Source organism: Phoxinus phoxinus, assembly GCF_949152265.1.
Source record: "Phoxinus phoxinus genome assembly, chromosome: 20".
Lineage (NCBI taxonomy): Eukaryota > Metazoa > Chordata > Actinopteri > Cypriniformes > Leuciscidae > Phoxinus > Phoxinus phoxinus.
This window is the reverse complement of record NC_136895.1, coordinates 31,737,240-31,762,103: the sequence shown is the minus strand read 5'-3', so window position 1 is coordinate 31,762,103 and position 24,864 is coordinate 31,737,240. Positions and strand designations below refer to the sequence as shown.

Below are 24,864 nucleotides of genomic sequence, written 5' to 3'. Positions count from 1 at the left end.
TTTCGGGGTGGCAGCATCGAGCTCTTTCTACAAACTACGATTTCTCATTTATTTTTATTCATATTATTCGCCTGAGACGGACATTTAGAAATAAAGAATTCAGGAAAACAACCAGATCAACATGCAAAGTTCAAAACTTTTCAATTCATAATATTTAAGGCAACGGTTATGGTAAACATTCAAAAGTAAAAACCAACACTAATCAGCAGTGATTGACAGATCGATTCATAATCTGACACGACCGTTACATACTTTGGGTTTAAACGTCTTCAGCAATGAACGTTAGTCATGAATCATCATACAAACAAACGTCTTGAATATTAACATCCGATTCAAGAAATTCAACACACAATCTCAGATTAAATTATTTAACGCCAAGGGTCAAAATCAAGCTCATTATTCAGAAAGTTGACGACGCAAGTGCATTAAAATGAGTTAGAACTTTCTGAGACCGCAGTTTTCTGTCCAAGTCAGATTTGTATCGCCTAAATCAAAAGAAATAAATAAGAAATTAGATTTTGGATTTAACAAAAGAGGTGTTTTTACTGGGACTATTACCGTTTTATACACTGTGACATTACTTATGCTTGAGCTCAATTCTAGTGCAAAAAAATCTAATACTGCAAAAATTTTAAATTTTATTAATTCATACTGACTGTGATATATATATACAAAATAAAAAAGTATTTTGTCCATATGGATGCTTGTATTACAGTAATGGGAATTCATTTATATAAGGAAAATGTCATTCACAACTTTTTCAATGCTCTTGAACAATATAATTTCTTACGTCTTTCTTTTAATGTAACTTTGGTTGTGCGATTCACCCAGCAGGCACAGCGTGAGACACACTTTATGAAATCTCTCAATCGGGGCCGAATCTAAACCTGAACAAAACATCTTTCAGAGAAACACCTTGACGTCTTCCATAGGGGTGCTAGTATTATCATTATTATTATTATTAGCAGCGGTGAAATCATTATTGATCTAATCCAATTTAAACGCAGCGTTAAAATGATAATACGGACCTAGACGACACAGATGCATCATGGGTAATTCGAACGTTTCAACATCTTCTTAAAATAATAATCTAGAGAAAAGTGACTTGGTGAAGTTCGTTCATTCATTTATTTGTTTGTTCATTCACTGGCGATGAAGAACTGCATTACTCTAAGTCTCAGTAGCAGGATGAAAGTGCATGAGGAAGGTCAGAGGTCAGAGGACACTCGGCTTGATTGTGAAGACGCAGATGCGCAGGTGAGACGCGATCTCGTTGCAGACGCTCACGCAGTAGCGCACCAGATCGAAGAGAGAGAGAATCTGATGGACACACACACACAGTACAGAGCGATTAGCAGACGTGACGAGCAGTGTTGAGTGAGACTCAGTACAAGTAACTTGAGTTATGTAATCAGATTACTTTTACAAGTAACTTGAGTTATGTAATCAGATTACTTTTACAAGTAACTTGAGTTATGTAATCAGATTACTTTTACAAGTAACTTGAGTTATGTAATCAGATTACTTTTTCAGGTAACTCGAGTTATGTAATCAGATTACTGTTACAAGTAACTTGAGTTATGTAATCAGATAACTTTTACAAGTAACTTGAGTTATGTAATCAGATTACTTTTACAAGTAACTCGAGTTATGTAATCAGATTACTGTTACAAGTAACTTGAGTTATGTAATCAGATTACTTTTACAAGTAACTTGAGTTATGTAATCAGATTACTTTTACAAGTAACTTGAGTTATGTAATCAGATTACTGTTACAAGTAACTCGAGTTATGTAATCAGATTACTGTTACAAGTAACTTGAGTTATGTAATCAGATTACTTTTACAAGTAACTTGAGTTATGTAATCAGATTACTGTTACAAGTAACTTGAGTTATGTAATCAGATTACTTTTACAAGTAACTCGAGTTATGTAATCAGATTACTTTTACAAGTAACTTGAGTTATGTAATCAGATTACTTTTACAAGTAACTCGAGTTATGTAATCAGATTACTTTTACAAGTAACTCGAGTTATGTAATCAGATTACTGTTACAAGTAACTTGAGTTATGTAATCAGATTACTTTTACAAGTAACTTGAGTTATGTAATCAGATTACTTTTACAAGTAACTTGAGTTATGTAATCAGATTACTGTTACAAGTAACTTGAGTTATGTAATCAGATTACTTTTACAAGTAACTTGAGTTATGTAATCAGATTACTTTTACAAGTAACTTGAGTTATGTAATCAGATTACTTTTACAAGTAACTTGAGTTATGTAATCTGATTACTTTTACAAGTAACTCGAGTTATGTAATCAGATTACTTTTACAAGTAACTTGAGTTATGTAATCAGATTACTTTTTCAGGGAACTGGTAAAGTAGCGCATTACTTTCAATTCATATCAAAATATCCAAGTTACTTTTTCCAAATAAGTAACGCTAGTTACTACTTCACATTTATTGATTAACAGCGCTCATGTTGAGAAATAAAGTGAGGTTAGACAGACACACACACACACACACACATCGATGGTTATTTTAGTTCTACACTAAATGTGAACATGCATTTACTCGTCTCACTTGCACGAAAACAATCAGTATTCCACAAAATGCAATCTCAGAATTTTACGCTAAACTTTTATAATTAACTATATTAAATTACAATTTTAATAAATTAAATATACTTTATGTATTTAATCTCACTTTAATAACCAACATCTTTGCTGCTGACCTTCAATGATCTTCTTCAAACATACTAATAAGAAAAAATGACTTTAGATTAGATTTAGAATAAATAAGAGTGTTGAACTTCCTTCTGTCTCCTATTGTTCTTTAATCCAGAATAACAGCTGAGAGGTTTGTTTGAGCGGCGCCCTCTGCTGTACAGGAGTACATATGCATTTCCTTCTCCATGCATTTCACTTTCAGTGTGAAAGGGCCTTAACATTTGCCAAAAATATAACTTTTTTGTTGCTATTAAAAAAGAAGCAAGCCCAGCCCGGCCCAGGTGAGGGAAAAGTAATGCAGAAGCAATGTAGCGCATTACTTTTCATAAAAAAGTAACTAAGTAACTTTTTTTTTGGGAGTAACGCAATATTTTAATGCATTACTTCAAAAAGTAACTTTTCCCAGCACTGTCTGTGACGAGCGACTTCAGGCCACGCTTGAGACCATGTGATCTTACCAGAGAAATCCACAACACCAGATATTCGTCGATGAAGCTGTTGAAGTACTGATCGAGGAACAACAGGCCGGGGCCCAGGAACGCCACGTCGTGAAGATGCATCTCACTCTTGGTCATGTGAGCCACCTGCCGTCACAGGTAAGACAACAGAAAACACTGAAATAACACTACAACAACTCTGAGTTCACACTCGCCACTGATGTACTGGTCTGCGTACATCTGCAGAACCACACAGGAATCATGGAGTTACATTTAATACCTTTTAAGACTCTTTCCATACATTTTAAGACCTCATCATCCCCACTTCAAGTTTTAACCAGTTACACCGGCGACACTTTAACTTACATTTACTATAAGTTAGCACAACTAAACAGTCTTATTTGGGATAATTCCTCATCAATGCAACATAATTCAGAAGGGTGGGAACGAAGCACGAGAGAATGAATTGACAAATGAATAAAACATTTTTTATTGTATAATTTATTTTTATTTTTTCCTAAATTGATTTATAAACTTTTAATACTTTTTAAATACATAAATATGAACATAGGATAAAGCCAGGGTCAAAATTCTTGTTTGATTTTGTTGACATGTTAGAGTTAAAGGTTTTTACAGAAGGGATTTTGGATTTCTCTTTTCATCGCTCCATAAAGAAGAAAACACATTTTTTTTCACCATTTTCACAAGAGTTATTAAAAATGCTGTAAAATTTCAAGCCAAATACATGTGAACAAACCCTTCAGTAAAATTCATCAGAATATATATAGGAATAAAACTGTAAGTTTTGGTGTGTATAAGTGCTTCTGAAGTGGAGAACAAAACTCATTTCGAGAAAACAGGCGTTAAAGATAAAGATGCAAATAGATAAAGTCCAATCAAATAAACACTTAAAAGTGTGTTTTGCATGTTTTCATTCCACTAGTCTGGAAAACACTTTATGAAAAGCCAAATAGCCCAAAATTGACCAGTGCAAGAAATAAAATATATACACACACACATATTAGCCTGTAATGTCTTGCATTCAGTGTATATAATATACTATACATTATTGTTATCAAATGAATATCAATTCTTTTAAATATTTAAGTTTTTTGAATAATTGATTATAAATGCAAATGTACATACATTATATATAATTTACATTATTAATATATGAATTATGCAAATATAACATTACATTACAAAGTATTTATTAAATAAATATTTTCTATACAAATATATATTTAATATGTATTAATACTATATACCGGTCTATATTATTATCAAATTAATGTGCATTATTTTAAATATTTTCATTATTTGTATAAATTATTACATATATATATATATAAATACTACAATAACACTGAGAGGAGGTCTTTCACTCACCACTAATTTATTGGTGATTTTGGCCGATACGAAGCCGAAGGCCAGAATATACAGACACGGATGTTTCTCGAAGAGCAGGACGGATGATTTTTTATAAATCATCATAGCGAGGATTATAACAGAGCCGATGTGCAGGACGGGAGACAAAACACTCGTACCCTGAAAAACACACACACACACACACACACACACACACACACACACACACACACACACACACACACACACACACACACACACAGATGAAGTGACAATACATGTCATATAATAATGTAGGTCAGAGATGTAGTGTGTATAGCTCAGGTACGCACCGCTATCGTGGAGCCGTTCTTCCCGACGCCGCCTGTGAATATGACCCGGAAGTAACTGGCACACGTGAAAGCCGCCCCGATAAACGTGCAGAGTGCCGGAATCATTTTCATTTGCAGGTTTATGACGGGAATCTGTCGAATGCAAGAGAATGAGAAACGGTTCAGCTCAAAAAGCTTCAATACATCATATAATAATATACATTATTATTATATAATACCTTATTTCAAAGATTTATTTATATAGTTTTTAATGTATAATTTACATTATGTAATTATTAATATATTCTTTTATAATATATATAGAATTTACACATTTTATATAGAATTTATGTATAGACATTATACTTTACATTATTTATTATGAATATATTATAATATTAAATATATAATTTATGTAAATATATTTTAATTTACATTGTTATTAGTAAACAAAATTATAATATTAAATACATAGATCATGCACATACACTATAGTTTACATTATATAATGTATTAATATATTTATACAAAATATTAAATTTAGTTTATGTACTTAAATTATACATTTGCATTATGTAATTTATAATTTTATAATATTAAATATAGAGAATTTATGTACATACATTATATTTTACATATTATAATTTATTAGTATACTAAATTATAATATTAAATATATAGTTTATAGACACATTATAATTTATTTATATTATATAAATAATATTAATGTATAATATCTTTTTTTACTTGAATTATAATATTAATTTTTAATATAAAATATATAGAATTTGTAAATACATTGTAATTTATTATTAATAATACAGTATTTAAATTACACACTGTATTCTGTAATACAAACTGTAGTACACAAAGTATTATATTAAATAAATGCAACTATATCTATTTACTATTTAAATACATTATACAGTATAATGCAAATATATTATTATTATTATTACTATTAATAATAATAATATACCACATTATTTAAAAGACAAAGACAACAATAATGTTACGGTATTTATGCCAGCTAACTGTACAAGCCTGATCAAATGAATCAATAGTTGTTATTTCTGGTTAGCACACACAGCTCAAGTTATTATGTAATATTATGTTATTAAGTTATCATGTTATAATCATAAACAGATTCAGCGTGTGAGTGAATTACCGGAGACTGCCAGAAAGCCGATCCGCCAACAGCAGCCAGTAAATACATGAGGATTATGAAGATCTGCACTTCTGTGACATCAATGCTGAGCGGAGGAGAGAGCCATGTTAGAGCACACACACACACACACACGCACACACACACACACGCTGATCACAGCAGGATTGGCTTCAGTTATCACACAGATATGATTGGATCGGCGCTGGAATCACTGGTCTGAGAGCGTGAGGTTCATTAGTGTTCAGGAAGCTGATTGGTGCATTGCTCGCGTTTGATTGGCCGTTCGGCGCTGGATTTTACCGTTTCGTTCCAAAACGTGGGCCCAACCGTAGCCGTGAACATCTGCAACAACACTAGACAGATCTGCAGTTCTGTAACATCAAATCTGCCCACGGGACAGTGACAAAACTGGCTTTAAACATCGTCTACTACTGACATCACACACACAACAGCTTCTGCGCTCACGGCGAGACACCCCAGGGCTATAGGCTAACACTACTAATGATATACACTTCTTAGATTGATTACATTCAGAATCACAGACGTTTTTTGTATTACAAGTTTTCTGAAATGTTCTGTTTAAATATGCAAATAAGGCATTATCTTATTAAATATGCATACATTTGCAGAACATAAATATGAACACTGGATAAAGCCAGGCTCATAATTCTTGTTTGATTTTGTTGACATATTAGAGCTAAAGGTTTTTACAGAAGGGATTTTGAATTTCTCTTTTCATCACTCAGAAAGTTCTGTCAACAGTGGCAGGAAAACTACATTTTTCACCATTTTCACAAGAGTTATTAAAAATGTTGTAAAATTTCAAGCCAAATATATATGAACAAACCCTTCAGTAAAATTCATCAGAATATAGATATGAATAAAACTGTAAGTTTTGGTGTGTATAAGTGCTTCTGAAGTGGAGAACAAAACTCATTTCGAGAAAACAGGCGTTCAAGATAAAGATGCAAATACATAAAGTCCAATCAAATAAACACTTAAAAGTGTGTTTTGCATGTTTTCATTCCACTAGTCTGGAAAACACTTTATGAAAAGCCAAATAGCCCAAAATTGACCAGTGCAAGAATATTATATATATATATATTTGTATATATTAAATAATATATATATTTGCCTGTAGTGTCTTGCCTTAACGAAAGGTGCGGTCACATCTGTGCAGGGAAATCTTTCACTTTCATGCAAAAATAACAACAGAATAGATAAGATTCCTATTAACATGACTGTATTTCTCCTGTCAGAGTTCACCACACAGCCGTAATGCACCCGCAGCTGAACACGAGAAACACATACAGTTAGCGCTGCGCGATAGTGAAGGAAAATGCGATATGCCATAACTCATTAAATAATATGATATTCGATATGCGATATGATAATGGTTAAAGGTTGTGTAGGTCAGAATTGTCTAAAGAACTTTTTTTCAAATTGGCTTAAACTGTCTTTATATACCATATAATTTATAATTTATATACATAATTAAACATAATTAAAATGGAAGTACTTTGAAAAAGAGAGTATAAAAATCGAGTGACTATAGTGTATTTAATCTTCAATAAACACAGCTCATTAATTCCTACCGGGACGAAACAAGTGATTGGCTTGCGCGACTGTCACTCTCCGTCGTCATGACTACCGCCGCTATTACTGGCTCCGCCCACGTGCGCGCAGTCGCGCACCCGTTTTTAGGTGGAATTAATGAGCTGTGTTTATTGAAGATTAAATACACTAGAGCCACTCAGTTTTTATACTCTCTATTTCAGAGTACTTGCATTTTAATGATGTATTGGTATATAAAGACAGTTTAAACTAATTTGAATAAAAGTTTTTTTAGACAATTCTGACCTACCCTACCTTTAAAGTGTGTAAAATAAACTTACAATTATCTTTAAAATATATTTAAAATGATATAACCTACATACGTGTTTCACAATCTTATTGTGACAAGAAAACATCCCGACAGCTTCTGGCAGTGAACATCAGTGTTTTACTGTCGCGTAAGAAGTGTTATTTTAACATCAGTGTAAACATCAGGGTTCAGGATATACTACATTACGGTTATTAACAACAGAAACTCAATAATCAAATGTTTTCAGTGTATGAATTAAATATATACTGATTCTTATTAAAGCTACAAAAGTTATTCAGCTGAGATCACGAGTGATTTTCTCTTCGTCTTTAGTTCATGGCCGCAGTTATTGCAAGCCGGTGCGATATGCATATTGCGATGTATACATCTGTGATGTTTCGATATATTGTGCAGCCCTACATCATTTTGCATCTATGGATTTGCATGTGTGGATGTTCTACTCACATGCCGAAGCGCAGTGTGCCGGAGACGTAGGTCTGCCAGTGGGCACAGTAAAACATGAACATGCCAGCGAAACAGCAGAAGAACATCCAGTCGGGGTGAGAGCCCAGTTGAACCGCTATACTGGTTCCCAACACCACGAACACTGGGAGAAACACAGCGTTAACACACACTTCACCACAGAAGTCCAGCGAGTCTTTCACACAGGACACGTCACTAGCGCTGGCTATACACTCAGATCTTACAAATCAGTTCGGTTTTGATTTTGATTCCAGATTCGATCATATATATATTATTATATATATCAAAAAATACTATATTTATAAAAAAAAGAACAGTGAACATAAGTTTACAAGTGGTTAATTAATAAAAAATATGTGGATGTTTTTACAGGAATCTGATTAATGCAGAAGAATGAGAAACAATCATGTTTAAATTAACACACTTAAAAATAGTAAATCTAATATACTATACGCTATTGTTGTTAATAAAATACACAAAACTTTTTTTCAAAATTGCAATTATTTATTATATACAAATACAAATATACAACATGGTATAAATTACAATATGTAACTTACATATATTATCAATATAATATTTAAATACAAAATCAAATAATGCAAATATATTGATTACAATACAACGTATTATTAATATATATTAAATACAAATGTATATTTAATATTTATATGATATAAATTATTATTATTAAATTAACATACATCCTTTTAAATATTTAAGTTTTTTGAATAATTAATTTATATAAATAAACATTTACATTATATATAATTTACATTTATATATTTAATTAAAAATGACTAATAATGCAAATATAATAATACTAAGTATTTATTAAATACATATTTCAGATTTAAATATATATTTAATATGTATTAATACTATACATTATTATCAAATTAATGTTCATTATTTTAAATATTTTAATTATTTGTATAATTTATTATATATAAATACAAATGTACATACATTGTGTACATAATTTACATTCATTTGGAATACATTGTTAAATAAAACATTACTATTTATGCAAGTATACCATTACATTAAATAATTATATTGAATAAAATAAAAAATATTACATTATATTATCAATATAATTAATATTATTATCAATATTTAAATAATTTGTAATCTAAAATGTACATAAACTATATATATAATGTGCACTCTCCTTTATTATTATATTTAATTGAGAAATTGCTAATTATACAAATATAACAAGTACATTACACATTATTATGAAATAAATATATTTAATAAAAATACATGTTTGCATATAGCTAATTGAGGCTGATCAAAAAACGTTCAGTAAATTAAAAATGTGCAAAAACCACTAAAGTCATGTGTGTGATTCATGCCCTTAACAGTGTGCACTGGTCACCTGTGGAGAGCGAGTCGCAGCCGTGGTCGAACAGCTCCCCCAGTGGTGAACTGCTGTTAGTGCGTCTGGCCTGCTTCCCATCGATGGCGTCCAACGACTGATAGACGAACAGACCCACGGCACACAGGAGATACGCCCAGAGAGGAGCCTGAACACGAGCCAATAGAGGGACAGTTCACCCAAAAATGCTAATTAGCGCATGATTAACTCTCCTCAACTCATGCTAGTGTATATGACACTCTTCATCAGACGAACACAATCTGAGTTATATTAATAAATGTCCTGCTCTTCCTAGCTTTATAATGGCAGCGAATGGCCGTTTCTGTTTTCAAGTCCATAAAAGTGCATTTTTGGGTGATCTATCCCTTTAAAAATGAATTTATCGTCCGAATTTACAGTTTTTACGCTAGTGTGATTGCGTCGGTACCTGTTCGGTTGCAGTCGGGCAGTAATACACCAGCACCAGTGTTGTGAAGATGTTGGTCGCCAGGCCGACGATGGTGATGAGGTTGGGCGCGATCCAGGGTGGCATTCTGCCGACGAGCCACTCCCAGTACTGTTGCATTATGGGTTCGAGCAGCGAGCGTCCCGAACTGCTGTAGCGATGCTCCTCGAGACGCTTCAGCTGGTGGCGTGACAGAACCGGCGCCGGCAGCTCGACCAGTCGCCGCAGGGCGCTAGGAGCGAACCAGCACGACGAATCCACGCCACGTCCCCGCTCGCGGCTACTGGCCCCGCCCCGCCCACTCATCACTCTCAGCCAATCACAGCCCGAGTCTGAGCCTGACTCCGCCCACTGCGCGCCCGCAGAGCCACAGCAGGATGGCTAGGCACCTTCAAACAAATAAGTTCATTTAATAATGAAAACTATCGCTGCTAGCAGTTTACATGAAGTCGCAAAGGCTGCGATTATTAGTTATGCGCAGCTTGTCAGTGACGCACGGCTCAGTAAACGCGGCTCGCTCTGAAAGCACCGCGAGTTCGAGTCGAAAAAGCAACACGCGTCAAACATCTTTCCAAACATGAGTTGCATTTATGAACGTCTCGTCCAACAAGACAACATTTAATAACATTATTTTACTCCAAGCTCACTTCATAACGACAGTTGAGCTCCTCCTTCTGTGTGTGTGTGTGTGTGTGAGAGTGTGTGTGTGTGTGTGTGTGAGACGCCCTCTGATGTTCAGATGGATAAGTGTGTGTGTGTGTGTGTGTGTGAGAGAGAGAGAGACAGTTGAGCTCATCCTTGTGTGTGTGTGTGTGTGTGTGTGTGCGTATATGTGTGTGTGCGTATATGTGTGTGTGTATGTGTGTGTGAGACACTCTCTGGTGTTCAGATGGATAAGTGTGTGTGTGATGCCCTCTGGTGTTCAGATGGATATGTGTGCGTGTGTGTGTGTGTATATGTGTGTGTGCGTATATGTGTGTGTGTGTGTGTATGTGTGTGTGAGACACTCTCTGATGTTCAGATGGATAAGTGTGTGTGTGTGTGTGTGAGAGAGAGACAGTTGAGCTCATCCTTGTGTGTGTGTGTGTGTGTGTGTGTGTGTGTGCGTATATGTGTGTGTGCGTATATGTGTGTGTGTGTGTGTATGTGTGTGTGAGACACTCTCTGGTGTTCAGATGGATAAGTGTGTGTGTGATGCCCTCTGGTGTTCAGATGGATATGTGTGTGTGTGTGTGTGTGTGTGTGTGTGTGTATATGTGTGTGTGCGTATGTGTGTGACGCCCTCTGGTATTCAGATGGAGATATGTGTGTGTGTGTGTGTGTGTGACGCCCTCTGGTGTTCAGATGGATATGTGGTGTGTGTGTGTGTGTGAGGCCCTCTGGTGTTCAGATGGAGATATGTGTGTGTGTGTGTGTGTGTGTGTGTGTGTGTGTGTGTGTGTGTGTGTGTGTGTGACGCCCTCTGGTGTTCAGATGGAGCATTTACTACGATCAGCTGCTGCACTGACAAGCTGCACATAAAATAATCGCAGTCTTTGCCAAAATCGCGTGCAGATTCATTGCGATTAATCGTGCAGCCCCACTGAAAACACCACTGCAGAATTTTATAAAGAAATGCAAATAATTTCACCTGTTCACCAATCGTGAGTTGGTAGACGCCAACAGGCCACGCCCCAAAACAAAAGCCTCTCGAGTGCACGTCACGCCGGCCAACCGCAATGCACTTCCGGCCGCTACGAAACAGACCAAAAAAACTGTTCAGGATAATATTTTAAACAAAAAAATAAAATAAAAAAGTAACACTTCTGATGACAAAATGTCAGATTTGCGAGATATAATAATGTGAAAATTTCCCTCAGAATTGTAAGATATAAAATCTGAGATATAAACTCATTTATTTTTTCATTCTGTTGCAGAAACAAGCTTCCATACTAACACAATGATTTATTTATACACACTACCAAGAACTAACTAACTAATAACTGCACAGATTTCACTCATGTAAGTTAACTACAACACAAACACGGGAAATACCATGGTAACGTTACGGTCATTCTGCAGTACCATGGTATTCTTCTGAAGTTCTTCTAAATAATTTGGAATTTGTTTATTTTATTTTATTCAGTACTACGGTATTAAGATCTGATACCATGGTACTTTTTAAAGAGTTGTCATGCTACTGACACCTGGATAATAATGATAAATATTAATATGCTAATTATGATCATTATGTACATGAAAGTTGAATCTGTCTGCTTCAGTGATTGCGGGATTAACGGGTCAGATCGCTGATATATCTCAGTGTCACCGGGGGTCTCGGGTCCGGTGTTTACGGTTCAGGGTTCGAGTCCCGGTCCAGTTCGATGTTTATTCGATCTTTTAATCTTCCGGTCGCATAACTCACCCACTAACTTCAGATAAACTCTAGATTTGGAGAAATGCACGATCTATCCGTTCGGCCCGGTGGGATCCTGATGTTTCGAGTCTGGTGTCGGTTCCGCCGGTCCCGGTCCGGTTAGCGCGAACTGTCTGCTAGTCCAACACCGGTCACTTCCGGTGCAGGTCCACAAGATGCGTCAAGACTGTCGTAGATGCGAGGAACTGCGCAGGCGCAGAGGGGATTCTAGAGAGTCGTAGAAGCGCAGCTCGCGCGCAGGACGAGCACTGAAGAAGAAGAAGAATCGCGAAGAAACTATTTTTTTGCATTTTAATAAGAACAAAACATAATCTACAAACAGGAGTACATATAACCATACATGTCAGGGTTAAACAAAAGGGGGGAAAACTAAGAAATAAAGAGAAAATAGAAGGGAATTTTACAGAAAAAACTAAACAGTTGTAGTTTTGAAGTTTTTACATTTGAATATTTTTTCTAAATACATTTCAATATACATTTTTAAATTGTTCAAAATCTGTCATTTTTCTTTCCATTTGACTTTATCAATATATAGTAACGAGCAAGTATTATAATTAACTTTTGAAAGTTGCGCAGTTTTTGCATTTCACTTATAAAATGTTTTTCATGGAAACTTACACATTGAAATCTCTATTTATGGTTTTGATGTGTATCAAAATGTGTTGATTTGTAGTATATTATGGTATATAATTATAGTTTTTGATTATTGTACTACATTTGAATGACAAAAACAAACAAATACGTAAATAAATAAATTGAATAATAATAATTCTTTATATTTACTACGTTTTTAAAGTTACATTTCATATTAGATATTTTTAAAAATTAGATTAAATGTATAAAGAATTTTTAGAGTGCGAAAAAAGTCTATTTTCATCTAATCTCTCTCTCTCTATTCAATTCAAAATGTTCTGTATTGGCATGACAATGTATATATACAGAACTCTACCAACAATTTAGAATTCAGTCACAGTGTGTGTGTGTGTGTGTGTGTGTGTGTGTGAGAGAGAGAGAGAGAGAGAGAGAGAGAGAGAGAGAGAGAGAGAGAGAGAGAGAGAGAGAGAGAGAGAGAGTGTCTCTCTCTCTCTCTGTGTGTGTGTGTGTGTGTACACGTGTGTGAGAGAGAGAGAGAGAGAGAGAGAGAGAGAGAGTCTCTCTCCCTGTGTGTGTGTGTGTGTGTGTGTGTGTGTGAGAGAGAGAGAGAGAGAGAGTGTGTGTGTCTGCGTATCTCTCTCTCTGTGTGTGTGTGTGTGTGTGTGTGTGTGTGTGTGTGTGTGCGTGTGTGTGTGTGTGTGTGTGTGAGAGAGAGAGAGAGAGAGAGTGTGTCTGCGTATCTCTCTCTCTCTCTCTCTCTCTCTTTAGGGGTGGAGCGTCATTTCATTTCTTCTCATCTCTCTCTGGTGAGCTCGTCATCCTCAGTCTGACAAACACAGAAGTTGTATGTTTATTGTCACTGGACGAAGTTCCGTCCAGCTAAACACATTCACTTTTCTGCGTTCAGTTTTTTAGTTCAGCGTGTGTTTAAAACTCGTACATTTCTCCCGTTTTTCCCCGTTTCTTTCTTTTTTTTTGTTGGGGGGGGGGGGGAGTCGCTTCATGTCTGTTTGCCAAGAGACAACGTGTCGAGGGAAATATCGTCCTTCAACCGCCAAAGAAAAACTCTGAGGAACTTTATATCAGGTTGGTGCAGCTTTTCGGAGTTTTATTTCGGTTTTAAACGTTCAGTTTAGCGTGTTTGGTGGAGGAACGCTCGCCGCTGACGTCACGAGTTTGGCCACGCCCCCTCGTCCCTCATAATTATATGTTCTGAACTTCTGCAAGTACGGCATTATAAAACACACGCATGTCTCCACATTTCACTTTAGTTATGCGCACTTTCCTATGTGGTAGAAGCAGTTTGGTGTGTCCACAGCCATTTTGTTTTAAAACGTAAATTTTACTTTTTTAAATGTTGTATTCTTATATTTTTAAATGTAAATGTTTCATGAAAAATAAGTACGTTCAAAGTAAAAGTACATTCTTTTTTATTCAGATTTGTTGCTTCAGATGTCGGTTAATAATAAATAATTATTAATAATAGCACTTTTGTTCCTGAAACTGAGTCTGAGTTTCCTCTCTTAAGCGTCTCTATGTTTGCGCTTGACCACAGACTGTCTGAACAACTTCTGCCAAATGTTTTTATGGTCACATTTGTTCTTTTCCACTGTCTCACTTACACAGAGCCACAGACAGGCTGAACTGAAGAAATTATTCAGTATAAATTATAATTACACCATCAGGAATGATTCCTAAAAGCTGATATTGTGCCTAACCGTGGCCTATAGGTGTTGTTGTACCACGGCAATAGCTCGCTTTGTGTATTCTCGCATGTGTAATGAGTGTGTGTTGTTTGTTCCAGCTCATGTAAATCATGTTGTGTTTGTAAACGCCTGCAGATCTACATCCCAACCTGTTCCAGAACAGCAGCCGGTAACCATGGCGACCCGAGGCCACGCCTCCAGCTCGTTAATGAGCAACCACACGAAGGAGCGGGTGACCATGGCCAAGGTCACTCTGGAGAACTTCTACAGCAACCTCATATCCCAACACGAGGAGCGCGAGATGAGGTATAAACACACACGCAATCATAACGACTTTTCTGAATCTCAGCGGCGTATTTGGACACTCAAATCACACTTAAAATGGTGGTGTTATAGAGCCAGGACTCCAGAGCTCTGACCTGAGGAACTACAGCCAAACCAGTTTATCCAGACGCTTCAACATCTCACGTTATCAGTTTATTCACTATAGCTTAGAGAATATGACAGAACTCCGTATCTGACAGGTTTTGTCCATCCTTCTGTTAGACTGTCTCACACACACACACACACACACACACACACACACACACACACACACACACACACACACACACACACACACACACACACACACACACAGGTTTTGTCCATGCTTCTGTGAGACTGTCTCTCACACACACACACACACACACACACACACACACACACACACACACACACACACACACACACACACACACACAGGTTTTGTCCATCCTTCTGTTAGACTGTCTCACACACACACACACACACACACACACACACACACACACACAGGTTTTGTCCATCCTTCTGTTAGACTGTCTCACACACACACACACACACACACACACACACACACACACACACACACACACACACACACACACACAGGTTTTGTCCACCCTTCTGTTAGACTGTCTCTCACACACACACACACACACACACAGACACACACACACACACACAGGTTTTGTCCACCCTTCTGTTAGACTGTCTCTCACACACACACACACACACACAGACACACACACACACACACACACAGGTTTTGTCTATCCTTCTGTTAGACTGTCTCACACACACACACACACACACACAGACACACACACACACAGGTTTTGTCTATCCTTCTGTTAGACTGTCTCTCACACACACACACACACACACACACACACACACACACAGACACACACACACACACACAGGTTTTGTCTATCCTTCTGTTAGACTGTCTTTCACACACACACACACACACACACACACACACAGACACACACACACACACACAGGTTTTGTCTATCCTTCTGTTAGACTGTCTCACACACACACACACACACACACACACACACACACACACACACACACACACACACAGGTTTTGTCCATCCTTCTGTTAGACTGTCACACACACACACACACACACACACACACACACACACACAGGTTTTGTCCATCCTTCTGTTAGACTGTCACACACACACACACACACAGGTTTTGTCCATCCTTCTGTTAGACTGTCTCTCACACACACACACACACACACACACACACACACACACACACACACACACACACACACACACACTGTCTCTCACACACACACACAGGTTTTGTCTATCCTTCTGTTAGACTGTCACACACACACACACACACACACACACACACACACACACACACACACACACACACACACAGGTTTTGTCCATCCTTCTGTTAGACTGTCTCACACACACACACACACACACACACACACACACACACACACACACACACACACACAGGTTTTGTCCATCCTTCTGTTAAGACTGTCACACACACACACACACACTTTTTGTTTAAAATTTAACTACACAATTAGATAATACCAGTTTAGCTCCACCAGTGACCAAGCAATGCTTCATGTGTTCAGTGTGTGTGTAAAGAGCATTAGCAGTTACAGACACACACACTTCAGCAGAACATGACCAGCTCACAGTGGCCCAATCAGTTCTGCTCCCAAATGTGTATAAATGTCACTGGTAGTCGCTGTATGAAGAGTTGTGGGTATAATAAGTCTCAGTTTACTGTATTCTGCTCTCCTCACTCACAGAAATGAACTGTAGTGTCCTGCACACACACACACACACCACGGATGATATCTGGTGTCTGGATAGTGTTGGACTGTGTAATGAAGCATCAAGAACGGCTGAGTCTGCATTGAAACGTACAGCCGCTGAAGAGTGTTGCTCGTGATCAGAGCGCTGTTGTTCATTAGCGCTCTGTTAACCATCTGACGCGTCAGTGAAGTCGCGTTCTGCTCCGCCAGTCGAGCGCGACGCTACACCATTCCTGTGTGGGGAAACTCTTCCTGTGTTGCTTATTCACAGTGTTTTATAACTTTAAAGCGGTGGTATATTGCTGGTATGATGCTGGTATAATGGCTCACTTTAAATGGTACCAGCTCTGTTGAGGTTGCAAGCGCACCGTACCGATACTAAAATGTGACGTGAAAACACTGCAGATCACTGATTGGTCAGACAGAATCGTCACTACCAGCGACACGAGACACCAAACCCGCTAGATTTAAATACCCAGTGACAGCCGCTGTAGCACCTGTCTTTAAACTACTTGCTTGAAGAAAAAAAAACTTCCATAAAAGAAATGGCTGAATCGTGGTCAGTGGACGAATAGTCTCAGCCTCAGACGTCACGCCCCACGGAACGTTGGCTAAACGTCTGATGCGTACGGTACACTTAACTGGAAACACTTCAGCAATGTCGAAGTCGTCATCTGATTGGTTGAATTTTATCGGATTTCCGGGGGGCGCGAGTGTCGCGTTTATTTTCGGTCCGCCGGGAAACAAAGCGCAGACGTGTGATTGCGGAAGAAAAACTGTTGTGTTTACATGAGTGACAATGAGCATTTATCAAGATCAGCTAAACGTAGGATTCTCAAAAGTATGCGAGGTTCACGGCATAGACTCTTTAAGAGATCTCGTCCAGGAGTTTTGTTTGAGGCACTTAGTGGAGACTTGTTGCACGCCGGTCTGTTGTTGTAGGGACATTTCCACGCCCCGAAACGTGACGCTGAACGAAACGAACTGTAATTGGTTGTTTGACATGTCGGTCAAACGGCCTTATGGGCGGGCCTTGGCCAAAGAAAGCTGCTATGAATTCCAGCCGTCAGCCGTCAGTCAAGGTCTGGCTACGCGAGACTAGTGGACGAAGTGCAGACGCTGCCGAGGAGCGGATAAACTGTACCGATCAGGCTATAATCCCACACACTGAAGCGGTACTAACTGCAGTGGGAAAGCAAACCGAGCTAAAGCGAACGCGCCGCGCCGTACCATGTGGTGGAAAAGCGCCATAAAATAAGTCTCTGATGTCCCCAGAGTGTGTGTGTGTGAAGTTGTAGCTCAAAATACCCCACAGATATTTTTATATTAAATTATATATTATTATTTTAAATGTTAAAGTTGTCAATTTTTGAGGGTGAGCAAAAACACACTTTTTGTGTGTGTGTCCCTTTAAATGCAAATGAGCTGCTGCTCCCGGCACAGGGGGCGGAGCTTGTCCTTTTACCTCACACACACACACACACACTAAATATTTCAAAAACTTTTAGCCTTTTATGTTCAAACCGGAGTCAGACAATGATGGAGAGACTCGAGAAGAAGTGACAACATGTAGAAGAACAGGACATTTCTGAATGGTTAGTTGATGAGTTTATGTAGATTATGTGTAGTTATCTTCTAGTCACTGATTAGCATATTCGGTCATGATAATCTATAAATCGTGTTTCGGGGGGGCGGGTTTTATGTAAATTTTAGGGTTGGTGATGTCACTAACCCGGGAGGAATGTCGTGTAGTTCCTACCAGCCGTTTGTTGTAGTCCTTAAAAAAAGCAAATATCTCCCTTTGCTCTGAACTTTGAGCGTCGTAACTTTGCAGATGTTGTTTATGATCAAACAGCAACATTACACACTAACTACAGCTAGAAAAGTGAAATCATAATCAACCACCCATTCAACAGAGCTGTGCTAAAGTCGACACAACATGCATATCTGAGCCAGAGTTATTATCGTTAACCAAAACCATTAAAATCATCTTTTGTTAATTGAAATACTCAAATAATTGTTATATGAAAAACATAAAGGTGATGTCGAGTGTGATCTGACACAGTGTGCTCTGTTGTGCACGACACATTTGGACAATTATAGTATAGCATACTGCAGAAATATTATGATAAGTGTGCTAATTTGGTTCTTGCGTCTCGTAATGTTAAACGTTCTGTTGACAGGCAGCAAAAGCTGGAGAAAGTGATGAATGAGGAAGGGCTGCCTGATGAAGAGGTAACAAACACACACACTAACGGCCCGTTCACACCAAGAACACTAGCGATAACTATATTAGTGTTCACACCAGCGGACGATAACTATAACGATAACTATATTAGTGTTCACACCAGCGGACGATAACTATAACGATAACTATATTAGTGTTCACACCAGCGGACGATAACTATAACGATAACTATATTAGTGTCCACACCAGCGGACGATAACAATAACGATAACTATATTAGTGTTCACACCAGCGGACGATAACTATAACGATAACTATATTAGTGTTCACACCAGCGGACGATAACTATAACGATAACTATATTAGTGTTCACACCAGCGGACGATAACATTAATGATAACTATATTAGTGTTCACACCAGCGGACGATAACTATAACGATAACTATATTAGTGTTCACACCAGCGGACGATAACTATAACGATAACTATATTAGTGTTCACACCAGCGGACGATAACTATAACGATAACTATATTAGTGTCCACACCAGCGGACGATAACAATAACGATAACTATATTAGTGTTCACACCAGCGGACGATAACTATAACGATAACTATATTAGTGTTCACACCAGCGGACGATAACTATAACGATAACTATATTAGTGTTCACACCAGCGGACGATAACTATAACGATAACTATATTAGTGTTCACACCAGCGGACGATAACTATAATGATAACTATATTAGTGTTCACACCAGCGGACGATAACTATAACGATAACTATATTAGTGTTCACACCAGCGGACGATAACTATAACGATAACTATATTAGTGTCCACACCAGCGGACGATAACAATAACGATAACTATATTAGTATTCACACCAGCGGACGATAACTATAACGATAACTATATTAGTGTTCACACCAGCGGACGATAACTATAACGATAACTATATTAGTGTCCACACCAACGGACGATAACAATAACGATAACTATATTAGTGTCCACACCAGCGGACGATAACAATAACGATAACTATATTAGTGTTCACACCAGCGGACGATAACTATAACGATTACTATATTAGTGTTCACACCAGCAGACGATAACTATAACGATAACTATATTAGTGTCCACACCAACGGACGATAACAATAACGATAACTATATTAGTGTCCACACCAGCGGACGATAACAATAACGATAACTATATTAGTGTCCACACCAACGGACGATAACAATAACGATAACTATATTAGTGTCCACACCAGCGGACGATAACAATAACGATAACTATATTAGTGTTCACACCAGCGGACGATAACTATAACGATTACTATATTAGTGTCCACACCAGCGGACGATAACAATAACGATTACTATATTAGTGTTCACACCAGTGGACGATAACTATAACGATAACTATATTAGTGTTCACACCAGCGGACGATAACAATAACGATTACTATATTAGTGTTCACAACAGCGGACGATAACTATATTAGTGTTCACACCAGCGGACGATAACTATATTAGTGTTCACACCAGCGGACGATAACTATATTAGCGTTCACAACAGCGGACGATAACTATATTAGTGTCCACACCAGCGGACGATAACTATATTAGTGTTCACAACAGCGGACGATAACTATATTAGTGTCCACACCAGCGGACGATAACTATATTAGTGTTCACACCAGCGGACGATAACTATATTAGTGTTCACACCAGCGGACGATAACTATATTAGTGTTCACACCAGCGGACGATAACTATATTAGTGTCCACACCAGCGGACGATAACTATATTAGTGTCCACACCAGCGGACGATAACTATATTAGTGTCCACACCAGCGGACGATAACTATATTAGTGTTCACACCAGCGGACAATAACTATAACGATAACTATATTAGTGTTCACACCAGCGGACGATAACTATATTAGTGTCCACACCAGCGGACGATAACAATAACGATAACTATATTAGTGTTCACACCAGCGGACGATAACTATATTAGTGTCCACACCAGCGGACGATAACTATATTAGTGTCCACACCAGCGGACGATAACTATAACGATAACTATATTAGTGTTCACACCAGCGGACGATAACAATAACGATTACTATATTAGTGTTCACACCAGTGGACGTATTAGTGTTCACACCAGTGGACGATAACTATAACGATAACTATATTAGTGTTCACACCAGCGGACGATAACAATAACGATTACTATATTAGTGTTCACACCAGCGGACGATAACTATATTAGTGTCCACACCAGCGGACGATAACTATATTAGTGTTCACAACAGCGGACGATAACTATATTAGTGTTCACAACAGCGGACGATAACTATATTAGTGTTCACAACAGTGGACGATAACTATATTAGTGTCCACACCAGCGGACGATAACTATATTAGTGTTCACAACAGCGGACGATAACTATATTAGTGTCCACACCAGCGGACGATAACTATATTAGTGTTCACACCAGCGGACAATAACTATATTAGTGTCCACACCAGCGGACGATAACTATATTAGTGTCCACACCAGCGGACGATAACTATATTAGTGTCCACACCAGCGGACGATAACTATATTAGTGTCCACACCAGCGGACGATAACTATATTAGTGTCCACACCAGCGGACGATAACTATATTAGTGTCCACACCAGCGGACGATAACTATATTAGTGTCCACACCAGCGGACGATAACTATATTAGTGTTCACACCAGCGGACAATAACTATATTAGTGTCCACACCAGCGGACGATAACTATATTAGTGTCCACACCAGCGGACGATAACTATATTAGTGTCCACACCAGCGGACGATAACTATATTAGTGTCCACACCAGCGGACGATAACAATAACGATAACTATATTAGTGTTCACACCAGCGGACGATAACTATATTAGTGTCCACACCAGCGGACGATAACAATAACGATAACTATATTAGTGTTCACACCAGCGGACGATAACTATATTAGTGTCCACACCAGCGGACGATAACTATATTAGTGTCCACACCAGCGGACGATAACTATAACGATAACTATATTAGTGTTCACACCAGCGGACGATAACAATAACGATTACTATATTAGTGTTCACACCAGTGGACGTATTAGTGTTCACACCAGTGGACGATAACTATAACGATAACTATATTAGTGTTCACACCAGCGGACGATAACAATAACGATTACTATATTAGTGTCCACACCAGCGGACGATAACTATATTAGTGTCCACACCAGCGGACGATAACTATAACGATAACTATATTAGTGTTCACACCAGCGGACGATAACTATAACGATAACTATATTAGTGTCCACACCAGCGGACGATAACAATAACGATAACTATATTAGTGTTCACACCAGCGGACGATAACTATAACGATAACTATATTAGTGTTCACACCAGCGGACGATAACTATAACGATAACTATATTAGTGTTCACACCAGCGGACGATAACTATAACGATAACTATATTAGTGTTCACACCAGCGGACGATAACTATAATGATAACTATATTAGTGTTCACACCAGCGGACGATAACTATAACGATAACTATATTAGTGTTCACACCAGCGGACGATAACTATAACGATAACTATATTAGTGTCCACACCAGCGGACGATAACAATAACGATAACTATATTAGTATTCACACCAGCGGACGATAACTATAACGATAACTATATTAGTGTTCACACCAGCGGACGATAACTATAACGATAACTATATTAGTGTCCACACCAACGGACGATAACAATAACGATAACTATATTAGTGTCCACACCAGCGGACGATAACAATAACGATAACTATATTAGTGTTCACACCAGCGGACGATAACTATAACGATTACTATATTAGTGTTCACACCAGCAGACGATAACTATAACGATAACTATATTAGTGTCCACACCAACGGACGATAACAATAACGATAACTATATTAGTGTCCACACCAGCGGACGATAACAATAACGATAACTATATTAGTGTCCACACCAACGGACGATAACAATAACGATAACTATATTAGTGTCCACACCAGCGGACGATAACAATAACGATAACTATATTAGTGTTCACACCAGCGGACGATAACTATAACGATTACTATATTAGTGTCCACACCAGCGGACGATAACAATAACGATTACTATATTAGTGTTCACACCAGTGGACGATAACTATAACGATAACTATATTAGTGTTCACACCAGCGGACGATAACAATAACGATTACTATATTAGTGTTCACAACAGCGGACGATAACTATATTAGTGTTCACACCAGCGGACGATAACTATATTAGTGTTCACACCAGCGGACGATAACTATATTAGCGTTCACAACAGCGGACGATAACTATATTAGTGTCCACACCAGCGGACGATAACTATATTAGTGTTCACAACAGCGGACGATAACTATATTAGTGTCCACACCAGCGGACGATAACTATATTAGTGTTCACACCAGCGGACGATAACTATATTAGTGTTCACACCAGCGGACGATAACTATATTAGTGTTCACACCAGCGGACGATAACTATATTAGTGTCCACACCAGCGGACGATAACTATATTAGTGTCCACACCAGCGGACGATAACTATATTAGTGTCCACACCAGCGGACGATAACTATATTAGTGTTCACACCAGCGGACAATAACTATAACGATAACTATATTAGTGTTCACACCAGCGGACGATAACTATATTAGTGTCCACACCAGCGGACGATAACAATAACGATAACTATATTAGTGTTCACACCAGCGGACGATAACTATATTAGTGTCCACACCAGCGGACGATAACTATATTAGTGTCCACACCAGCGGACGATAACTATAACGATAACTATATTAGTGTTCACACCAGCGGACGATAACAATAACGATTACTATATTAGTGTTCACACCAGTGGACGTATTAGTGTTCACACCAGTGGACGATAACTATAACGATAACTATATTAGTGTTCACACCAGCGGACGATAACAATAACGATTACTATATTAGTGTTCACACCAGCGGACGATAACTATATTAGTGTCCACACCAGCGGACGATAACTATATTAGTGTTCACAACAGCGGACGATAACTATATTAGTGTTCACAACAGCGGACGATAACTATATTAGTGTTCACAACAGTGGACGATAACTATATTAGTGTCCACACCAGCGGACGATAACTATATTAGTGTTCACAACAGCGGACGATAACTATATTAGTGTCCACACCAGCGGACGATAACTATATTAGTGTTCACACCAGCGGACAATAACTATATTAGTGTCCACACCAGCGGACGATAACTATATTAGTGTCCACACCAGCGGACGATAACTATATTAGTGTCCACACCAGCGGACGATAACTATATTAGTGTCCACACCAGCGGACGATAACTATATTAGTGTCCACACCAGCGGACGATAACTATATTAGTGTCCACACCAGCGGACGATAACTATATTAGTGTCCACACCAGCGGACGATAACTATATTAGTGTTCACACCAGCGGACAATAACTATATTAGTGTCCACACCAGCGGACGATAACTAT

At 37.9% G+C, this 24,864-nt stretch overlaps 2 protein-coding genes across 3 annotated transcripts in view; one reads left to right on the top strand and one right to left on the bottom strand.

The window, feature by feature from the left end:
* Nucleotides 1-681: 681 nt before the first annotated feature.
* cept1b (choline/ethanolamine phosphotransferase 1b) lies at nt 682-12,759 on the bottom strand. The gene is given in 11 exon segments (XM_079593833.1): nt 682-1,225; nt 1,228-1,320; nt 3,192-3,317; nt 4,560-4,718; nt 4,871-5,002; nt 6,018-6,102; nt 8,347-8,488; nt 9,749-9,896; nt 10,176-10,582; nt 11,824-11,926; nt 12,598-12,759. Coding segments are annotated over 9 exon segments (1,257 nt in total). The 5' UTR covers nt 10,500-10,582; nt 11,824-11,926; nt 12,598-12,759; the 3' UTR covers nt 682-1,177.
* A 1,216-nt stretch (nt 12,760-13,975) lies between these two features.
* Nucleotides 13,976-24,864, top strand: part of stk38b (serine/threonine kinase 38b) — a 20,495-nt gene continuing 9,606 nt past the window's right edge. The window contains exons 1-4 of one of the 2 annotated variants that reach the window (XM_079593829.1): nt 13,976-14,009; nt 14,199-14,289; nt 15,045-15,215; nt 19,209-19,260. In XM_079593829.1, coding sequence (XP_079449955.1) covers nt 15,085-15,215; nt 19,209-19,260 — 183 coding nt within the window. In that variant the 5' untranslated portion in view covers nt 13,976-14,009; nt 14,199-14,289; nt 15,045-15,084. Of the gene's footprint in view, nt 14,010-14,198; nt 14,290-15,007; nt 15,216-19,208; nt 19,261-24,864 lie in introns of those variants that run through there. The other variant, XM_079593830.1, reaches the window with a different exon arrangement.